The 11108-nt window shown below is 32.7% G+C and overlaps 1 protein-coding gene across 1 annotated transcript in view; it reads left to right on the top strand.

Moving 5' to 3' along the window:
• The first annotated feature begins 2780 nt into the window (after nt 1-2780).
• The window catches only part of LOC106464107 (AN1-type zinc finger protein 1-like), a 35461-nt gene continuing 27133 nt past the window's right edge, over nt 2781-11108 (top strand). Inside the window, exons 1-2 of the mRNA XM_022391766.1 lie at nt 2781-2852; nt 9731-9773. Coding sequence (XP_022247474.1) covers nt 2795-2852; nt 9731-9773 — 101 coding nt within the window. The 5' untranslated portion in view covers nt 2781-2794. The remainder of the gene's footprint in view (nt 2853-9730; nt 9774-11108) is intronic.

Below are 11108 nucleotides of genomic sequence, written 5' to 3'. Positions count from 1 at the left end.
CACCTCTATGGTGCCAGGTTTACCATCAGGACAGACCATGCTGCGTTACGCTGGTTAACATCATTAAAGAACCCAGAGGGATAACTGGCATGTTGGATCGGAAAGATATACCAGTATAATTATGATATTGAATACAGAGAAGGAAAATCTGATGGAAATGCCAATGAACTGAGCAGAAGACCTTGCAAAAATGACTGCAGACATTGCTGCAAAAGAGAGGTTTAGCTAACCAGGTGTCATCAAGCTGAAGTCAAAGTGATTGAAGGAGTTGATGATGGTGAAATTGAACCAGGTATAGATATTAAATCAGAGCAGGAGAAAGATCGAGATTGGAAGCCAATAATTGATTTTCTAAAAGCAAGTGTTTTGCGCCCTGCTTGGGAGAAGGAGTCTAGTCTAAGTCCTGTGAGAAAGAACTATTGGGCACAGTGGGACCAGATGAAGTTTGAAGATGGTATTCTTCCTCAAAGATGGGAAACTGCAGTTGGTAAAGTGACGACCTGGCAAACAGTTATACCGAGAAAGATACGGGAAGTTATGTTGCGTTAATCCCATGATAGTTTAACAGGAGGACATCTCGGAGTTAAGAAGACATTGAATCACCTACGATAGAGATCTACTGGATGGGTATGAGGCAAGATGTGGAAGAATGGTGCAGAACACACAGTACATGTTGTGCTAAAAGGGGACCCAAGTATAAGGGACGTGCTCCAATGAAGATATATAAAGTTGGCGCACCAATGGAAAGAGTAGTCGTTGACATTGCTGGTCCTAACCCCAAACTCGTGCTGGAAATAGGTACATTTGTGTGGTGATGGATTATTTCACCAAGTGGCCTGAGGCATTTGCAATACCAAATCAGGAAGCTAGAACTGTAGCTTCGGCTATTAGCGATTTCTTTTTCAGATTTGGTATGCCATATGAACTGCATTTTGATCAAGGCCGTAACTTTGAATCAGTTGTGTTCCATGAATGCTGCAAGTTGTTTGGCATACGAAAAACCAAAACAACGCCACTTCACCCACAGTCTGATGGTAGAAAAGTACAATTAGACACTTGGACAGGAATTGGCAAAGTTTTGTAATAGCCGCATGAAGCCACTTGATACACTCCAGCAAAGTTGATGTTTGGTCGGGAACTTCGGTTGCCAGTGGTTCTGTTAACAGGACGCCCACCTTATGAACAGTTGCCTGAAAATGTGTCAGAGTTTGTGAAAGTGTTATCGGAAAGAATGGATAATATTCACCATCAAGTGCGTTCAAACTTAAATACGTCTGCTGATTCCATGAAGCTATGTTATGATAAGGGATCTACTGAAGTCAGCTTTGTACCAGGAGACAAGGTGTGGTTGTATAGTCCCAGGAAGACAAAAGGAAAGTCTCCTAAGTTGTCTTCTCCATGGGAAGGCCCATATGACATAGCGGATCGTCTCTCAGACGTGACTTTCCGAATAAACTGTGGTCGGCGAGGTAAGCCAAAGGGGGTGCATGCCAACAGGCTTTGGTGTTATCATGGTCCAGGACATTTCAGTTGGGACGAAGTGAACAATGGAACAAAAGACACCACTGAAGACGTGTCACCTGATAAAGCCACTGTCGAAGAAGAAACTGTACTCGGTTTTGAGAAGGGAAACAGTGAAGCCCTTGAGGAAGTTACTACCATTGATTACCGATGATAGGACATTTCGTGATGAAGAAGATGAACCCCACATGAAGCAGAAGCCAGCGAGACGGAGACCAGTACGGAAGAAGATATGTCCAGTAAAATTAAGAGACTTTGTTGAATTTTAATTTTGTGTTTGTAAATTATGTAGATTTAATTAAGTTATTGTTAATTGTTTATTGGTTTTATGTAAGTGGCTATTGTTCGGGACGAACAATACTATGGAAGGAGCAGTGTTACGACAGCGGAAGTCACGTGACGCTGGGAACACGTCATGATATTCTAGAAGGATCGGTGAACATCACGAATAATCCAGTATGTGCTAGGCGCCCTCTATTCCTGTATATAAGTGCGCTGGATAACGTGAGACAAATTAATCGGAATTGAATTGCAGATAGGCAGAGATAAAGACGTACAATTGAGTTAAGCGCGGTAGTGACCGTAAGTAAGTGCGTGAATCATTGTGAATTATATCGTGTGTTTAAAGTGACTGTGGAAATTAAATGTATTACAAAGAAAGAATAAACTAGTTTTATTTAAGAAAGGACTTGTATCGCTAAAGTTTCATCCGAAAGAAGTTATACGGTAAATTAACAAATGACCAGAGGCGTAACAATATTATGATGGTAGGTGGTGAAAACGTCACATTTTTTAAAGGGAGGTTCAGCAGAAAAAGCTTGAAAACCGCTATTTTAAATAGATTAGCTACTATTCAGAGAAGAATACTATGCCTTAATAAGAGTGACGTATCGCTTTTACACAAAATCCAAAATTATGTTAATTTTTATAAATGGAAATATTTGTTTTTCAATATTATACGTAGACAACAGATATAATACACGTTAATTGATAACTGTAATATGCCATTTTAAATATCGTTTATCGACGAAGCATTAACGATCCGCAGTGGTTCAGCAGCAAGTTCGAGGGCTTATAACGCTTATAAATGGTTTCAATATCCACGGTATGTAAAGCATAGATTGTTCATTTGTTAGCTATGTGCTTAATAATAAATAAACAAAAACAAAATATTAACAAAGAATCTGGTTGCAAATAGTTAGTAATTTTGAGTATAGAAATTACGTTTCCCTAACTTTAAGTATAGAGGGCGTATTTATTTACACTTAACGTGATGGCTGAATTTCCAGATTTAGGGAAACATTGTTATATAAGTAAATGTAATAAATTAGGTAGCGTATAATTGTTTATAACTATAAGTTATTCATTTATGAATACACTTATTGTATAATATAGGCTTAAACATTAAGATGTTTCGTGACTAATTATAAATCGTTTTGCAAAATCATAAGTTGTAATACTACTACTAGGCTTTATGTTAAATAATTAAGTTTGTTAATGTTAATAACCTGAAAACTCAAAAACTAAATGTTTTCTGACGAAATATACATTATGTTTTATCAACAATAAAATTATTTCTTATTTTTATAAGTCGTTGTTTGCCTGACTAACATATTAGTATAAAGTGCTTCCTTACTAAAGTATTTGAATTGACAATGAAAAGTTTATTGCTCACTTAGTAATGTTGGCAAATTACGTGCGTATAAATCAATATGACGATTATGAGATGCACGAAGTGAAACTTGAATTCAAAAATTAAATTATAATTGAAGTAAAGGAAATAAACCATTTCGAACAAAATTTAATATCTCGTTACTCTACCCTATGAAAGACTGAATTGTCGAAAGGGTTTAAAGGAGTGATACTGATATTAATTAGTATTAGATAATTCCTGGGTTGGTAAGGCTACCAGTACCATATGAGGACAGGTTAAAAGTTTTTAGTTTAAAATTATTTTCTTTTGAGAAAAGATTTGTGAAAGGGGTCTGATTAAAGTGCTCAAAATTATAAAGAGAACAGATAGGACTGATGCAATTTAGTTTTTTGAAACAATGTGGTCACCTTTTGAAGTATGTGGCCTAGAGATATGGTGCAGTAGTTTCAACAGGATTGGAGAGGTCAAGAGAAGGTTTGAAGAATTTGAAAAATCGGGTTTCAGTATAGATGGGTGTTTGATGTGTACAAGCAGGATGGGTCAAGGAGCCTCTTGTTATCCCTCAGATGTTATGTTAAGGAATGGATAAATGTTTATATAAAAGTGTAATAAATATTAAAAACAACTAATCTTAGTGTTTATGGGAGGGTGTGCCATAAACCCTATCACAAAGAATAATGTACAAGTTATGAGTGGGCCATAAACCCTATCACCAATAGTAATGTACAAATAATTCATTAGATTGTGCATTGGTAATATAATTGTTAGACTATGTAATCAGAGATGGGATCTTGAGATTGGCCTGGAGGGCAAATTATGAAGTCTTGACTAGCTGTTCTGGTCTCAATCTTGGTTTCTATCTTGATAGATCACGGTCTTAACACTATCTCTGCAGAGTAACTTCACACATTGATTTTCTTTGTGAAAACAGTCAGTCATATGGCAACATCATCTAGCTCGTGGCAAGTGTTCTGGATCTACTTGGTTTTGTTTAGTTGGAAGATTATCATCCAGATTAGAAGAAGTGAAATCAACTTAAGAAGTAGTATCACTGATGCTGTTTTGAAAGAAGCAGATACAATTGCATGAAACATATTTAAGTGAACCTAACACCCAAAGTGAATTCAGTATTAGAGAACCAGTAGAAATTTTGTGCTGTAAGTTGAATATTTCTTTGCTAAATAGAAACGTACATCACATTTGATTAATCATTATTGAAAATTAACATTTAACAATCCATTTCAATATGAAGAAGAATCCTGTCATTAGTAAATGATTACAGTTCATTGATCTTTATTTATCTGTTAGTTTTGAAATTACTTTTTGTGATTGATTAATTATTCAAGTATAAATATATCAATTGGAAATTGGATAGAAGAGTGGTCGGATGGAAGAAAGCAGAGGGTTGTTACAAATGGAGTTCAGTCAAACTGGATTAATGTCACAAGTGGGGTTCTTCAGGGTTCAGTCTTAGGACCTTCAATTACATAGATGAAGGAATAGTCAATAACTTACTTAAATTTGCAGATGATATTAAAGTGTTGGGTGTTGCTAGCTGTGAAGAGGATACTACTGATTTACAAAGGAATTTGAATCATTTAGTGAATTGGGCAAATAAGTGGCAGATGGGTTTTAATTATAATAAATTCAAGGTATTGCATATGGGTTATCATAATTTGAATTATAAGTATAATTTGGATGGAAATAACCTTAATAGTGTTATAAGGAAAGGTATCTTGGTGTAATAGTCAATCAGTTTCTAAAGCCATTCAAGCAGTGTGTTGTTACTAGTGGTAAGGCAAATAGGATTTCAGGTTGTATCTACAGAAATATTGAATACAAGTCTTAGAGAGGTTATAATATCACTGTATAGGTCACATTTGGAATATTGTGTTCAGTCTTGGGCTCCTTACCTTAGGAAGTATATTGAATTGTTGGAAATGGTTCAGAGAGGGGTTACTAGAATGATACCTGGGATGGAGGGGTTGTCATATGAGGAGAGGCTGAACTCTCTCAAATTGTTTTCTCTTGGAAAAAGAAGAGTTAGAGGGGATCTGATTGAGATGTTTAAAATTATAAAGGGAATTGATGAGCACATAGGATGCACCCATATTTTAGCAAAGAATATTTAGGAAAAAAAACATTTGAGTGTATCAAAGCATTTAATGTTTACTCCAAAAAACTTAAAACATGAAATCTGCATATCAAGTAAACCATTTCAATGAAAATATCTTACTTGCAACATATTATATCAAATTTTTATAACAAGAAAAATACTTTTCAGTAAAACAGTGAGGTAAAGAGCAAAAAAAGATTATTCTATTAAAAAAAAAGCTTTAATTATCTAAATATCCAGCAAAATCTTCATCACTACTGTTTATGGATAGTGATTTTTTGCTGTCTTCAAATAATCTTTTGAACATGAGCAGTTTAAGAATTGTTGCACGTTACAAATAAGAACTGCAGTAGACGATAGTGTTCATGAGAGTTCAGAAACACTTACTGTTTAGCACTGAAGAACCAGGTGAGCTGCTCAATTATACTGACACTAATCATCTTGGATTACCTATTATAAATCTACTTGTATATTTAGCAAAATTTTTTAATTAATTATAAGTTAATCATATATTTTTGTGTGGATTAATTTTTATATTTTAATCTACAGTTGTCTGGGGAAATACTAGGTAGAATTTAGCTTATATGGGTGAAACTGAGAGATTTATTTTCTTTAACTTCACATATTACATGGAGATTGATTTTTTGAGTCTTTTTTCAGGAAAAAACATGTTTTATATGCCATAAAATACAGTATACAATGCAATAGAATCATGCTTTTTAAAGGTTGGCCTCAACATGTCAGGTTTTGGTGTGAGCATGTCAAGTTTTGGTTTTGACACCATCTCTGTATGTAATTTAGTAAAGATTACAGTCTTATCAATTTTGAATTATCATGTTTCTTTACGGTCTATAAAGGCTTCATAATTTAACACTCAATGATATGTCTGAGTTTAATAAAGAAATTATTGTTGGATAGAGCCAATGAATTTGATGAGTTGTAAATTTCAAGTTATTCATTTGTATATGAAGTATAGGTATATTTCCTAATTTTAAGAGCAAGACATCATTTTATAATTATTAGACTATTTAATCTGTAGACTTTATACTTGTAAATTGTAGTGGTGTTAATCAGTTATGTTTAGACTGAGACACAGTCATTGATGTAGTGTGAGCAGATGGATATAGAATTTGAAACCGTGGTTGGCATTAAGCAACTTTCTTATCAGATCTGGAAATGTTAGTTTATAATATCAAAAGTTTCATGTTAGATTGTGATTGGAATAAAGGGATATGATGAAACACTTGCTAAAGTTAAGTTTGATAGGACTGAGATATTTTGGTGCAAAAATTAAACCCTTTATATATATATAACAGCTAATTTAAGCATGGAATATTATATACTTAATCAAGAGTTAAGTGATGGTTTATTGTGAGTAAATTATGGGGAAATGTGCATAGAATATAACAAAATAAAAGCATCACACTGTAAAACAGTCAATTTTATGTGGCGATTTGCACACTAGAAAGTCAGTTGTATAAAAAAGTAAAGTATGCATTACATAGTACTGAATGCTCTTGTATGTCTTGTTTGGAGGCAAATTTTACTATCATTTCCGATACGTAATAATCTTATTTTATGGAGACTATACGGTTTCTTAACTGTTATGCTTGATTATCACAGAATTGAATAAGAGGACAATATCCTTAGCCATTTAGGCTCATGGGCTGATATCAGTATAATAAAAAGTTAGCTTTCATCAAATATAATAGGCATTTGTAGAGTTGAAATTCATATTTCATTATTTAACATTTTTTATTAATGTAAAATTTATCTTCAGTTGGGATTACAAGTAAACTGTTCTATTACTAAACATTGTTTATCAAGTTTGATATTTGTTGCCATATTTTTGTACATTCTCAATACTTGTAAACATTTGATTTGTATTTTTATTAAAACTGAGGGAACTTAGGAGCATTCTGTATGTGTTAAGCAATTTTCATATTGGCAAATATAAATTGACAAATATAAATGTGCTGTTATATACTGAATGTTACACCGTAATTTTAAGACTACTATGTGTGTGTGTGTGTGTGTGTGATAACTCTCTGAAAAAAAATAATCTAGATATTTGTCATAGGAAAATCATATATTCTTCTAAAGAACCTCTTTAATATCAATATTTGATTATTAAAATATTGTGAGGAATTAAGTTATCATTATGTCTTCCTTCATGTGCAGGTGTCTGTTGGTACATAATCATTACATATTCTATCATATCATTAAACTTATTACGTTATACACAGACACCTGTTAATAATAACTGCAGTCATTTTGTCTAAGCTTAAACTACAATGTATAATGTAAATCAATAGTCATGTGCTTTGTACAAGGTGGTTATTGTTGATTGGCTTGTGGCATAGTGTTATGTTAAGTATTGTACACTTTACTGTCCCAAAGTGTGTCAATCGAAAGTTTACTGACTTATGATGCCAAAATATGGGGTTTGATATTATGCAGTATATACGGCAGATAGTATAATATGGCTTTGTGCTAAAACAAAAACATCTCGTACACCAAGGTGGTTATCGTTGATTAGCTTGTAATACAGATAATAATTATTGTAAACATGTTACACAAAAGTGGTATTGTTTCGTTGGATTGTGATATATTGTGTTATGATAATTGTGCATGTTACACAAAGGTGGTTATTGTTGATTGGCTTGTGACAGAGTGTTATGTTAATAATTGCAAACATTTGACTTTGAGATAAGCTGCAAAGTTAAGAAAGAAGTTTTGGGGTTAGTAATTTTTTGTTACTATAGATTCTGTAGGTGTTACCAGTTTTAATTTATTGATGCCTTATTGGATTTACCACAAAGCATGAGAATGTCACTTGTTCAGTATTTATGAGTTGTCTTTATTTATAAATAAATATTTCACAGAATTACTTGATGTGTCATTATTCAGCTAGTCTAGGCTATTGTGAATACCCTAATTGTAAATGTATGAAAAGTAATACAGTTAATACAATATTTGTATATTTTATTGTCTCTGACTAATATGCAAATATCATTTTAAAGAGATGGAATGCTTGTGAGTTAATAAAACCTTCATATTCCAGTATGGTACTTTAGCCTGTTAGTTTCTTTTTTTTACATTAATATGTATATATGTTTTTATTTTAAGAATTTATGATTTATAAGTTATTCCTAAAGGAGATACAACTTGGTTCCATAATAAGAACACTTAAGGACAACAAGATGCCTGTTAGTACATTGAGGCTGTCCCATTCACTTTAAAAAACAAACTAAATCTAGCCCTGTTTACTTTATTGACCCTTCCATTATACTTTCATAAGTTTACTGCTTCTACTACATCAAAAGACAACCCATTCCAAAGGTAAACCACCCTGTTACAAAAGTATAATTGTGTATGTTCAAGGTGATTCGTACACTGTCAGAATTTATATTCGTGTCACCTCATCTTATAATTTTTACCATTACATTTGAAAAAAGATGATGCATTGATGCTATCAGTTACATTAATAATGTTGTCCACCTCAATCAGATTTCTAGATCTTCTTTTTTCAATAGAAAACAATTTAGAAATTATAACCTATCCTCTTATGACCTTTTCATTCCAAGTATCAACTTAATAACTCTCCTTTGAACCATTTCCAACAATTCCATGTCTGTTTTAAGGTAAGGAGCCCAAGAATGAACACAATACTCCAAATGTGGTCTAACCACTGACCTATATAATTAAATTATAACCTCTTTGAAACTTATATTTAATATTTCTGGAAATACAACTCAATATCCTACTTTCCTACCATTATCAACAGCACACTACTTAGATTGTTAACAGACTGATTGATCAATGAAAACACTGTTTATCCATAATACTGCTACAGTTAGTCATATAAGAAAATAAATTATTCTTATAATTTATATTATGAAAACCCATATGCATTACCTTGCATTAAGAATAAGCAAAATGTTGTGATTGAAGTAGGGTCTCTGATTGATGGTAAATGCATGGCTTATTCTTGATGATTATAAATTAGTTGGAGTACTTGATTCTACTTTTTTTTTTAGCTTTTGCATCAAAAGAGTTTGTGAGATAGGACATTAGACAATGAAAAGTGTCACAAATGGCTTTTATGTAAATCTTATTAATTAATTTTATATAAAAGCGATTTTCTGCTTGTATGGGAAATAACTTAGCTCATTAGATTGAAAAATGGTGAAGGTATGCAAGCAGAGGGTTTATACAAATTGAGTTCTGTCAAACTGAATTAATATTACAAATGAGTTACATCAGGGCTGAGTTTTGGGATCTTTTTGATTTACATAATGTTATAGCCAGTTCTAAACCTGTTTAATAGCAAGCAAAGTTTGATTTCATTAAACAAGAATTATTACTCACAGATTATTTAGGTAAAATGTTTGTTTCTTTGTGTTTGTATATATATATATATATATATTTTTTTTTAGATTTCCTTCCATTTTGCTGTGACTACTGCCATCATGATTTCTGGTAAGCTAATAGAATGACCTCTAGCATTAACACATTTGCTGTTTTATATTATTCATTCAATATAAGTACTCTCACTTACAATTATTGACGACAAAGCTCTTAAGAAACACATTATTTCTACAAATGTTAGAATACTTCAGAGAAAAGAGAGACTATTTACATTACCTGGTGGTGAGTGAAGTTAGAATGAACTTTCAAGAAGCTGTTAGATAATGTAATTAAAAGTAAGGATATAAAATGAATGCTATGATAAACTAGGGGAGGAAAAATTGCTTTACTGTTGGCTTTTAGGCTTCTTCACATAATGGTATTACAAACAAGGATGGTGAACTACTTAATTCCTCAAAGTTATTTGTTACTTGAACTTGTGACTGTTGTAAGAATACAAAACAGTACCGTATGCAAGTGAATGAAGATCTGTTGATTCTGTACTGAAATTCTTTTTAATCAAAGATGACTTTTTTTTTTCAGTAGACTTGTTTCAGGGTATGCATTTTCAGTTGGTCCAGAAAAACTTTTAGTTATCTGACTACTTTTCTGAAAAATGTATATTGTAATTTAAAGTTAGTGTTTATAGTTTTCTTGAGGTTTAGACTGCATTAAAATGTTTCATAGACATTTGGCTAATCTTAAGTAGAAATATTGCCAAATTCCTCACTTTGGTATCCAAACAATACAGTTTATGTTCATTTGTCCATTCGTGTTTGAATACAGTGATACTGTCCATTTCAAACAGATTTATTCAAGGTTTGTAAGAGAGCATAAGCAGAAAGGCTTGTACTATCGTACATTAAATATTATGTTTTGATGACATTTCAGGACACTTGCATGTTCCTTCTTCAGGACAGTTTTGCTAAGCTCTGAAGTATTACTGGTTGATGGTTTATGTGTGATCTCTTTTCCTATTGGATGGAGATTGTTTTTTCTGTTTGCTTCTTTTTTTTATTAGTCTCATCCACATATTGTTATTTCTGGTATTTTGTCTTTCTTGAGTGTTGGTTTGTGTTTTCTGACATATAGTGGTACTTTTATTTTCCCTTGTTTTCTTGTTCTTTTCTTTGCACTTTGTATTTTTTTCCTGTCTATGGTATGTCCTGTTTCTGTTATGTGTTCCCCAACAGCAGATATGTTTATTTTAACTAGTCTGATAGCAATTTTTTATTCTTTTAAACATTGTCCCAAGGGGAGAAAAACACACAGAGAGATAGGAAGACACTTGGGACAATTTTAATAGAATATTGATACTTCTCTTTCAACTCTGTTGATGATAAGTCAACCTTCTATTTCAGTTCTTCGGGCGGCATGGCCAGGTGGTTAGGGCGCGCGACTCGCAAT

The sequence above is a fragment of the Limulus polyphemus genome, unplaced genomic scaffold (genome assembly GCF_000517525.1).
Source record: "Limulus polyphemus unplaced genomic scaffold, Limulus_polyphemus-2.1.2 Scaffold1562, whole genome shotgun sequence".
In the NCBI taxonomy this organism is placed as follows: Eukaryota; Metazoa; Arthropoda; class Merostomata; order Xiphosura; family Limulidae; genus Limulus; species Limulus polyphemus.
This window is presented reverse-complemented; position numbering and strand designations above follow the sequence as displayed.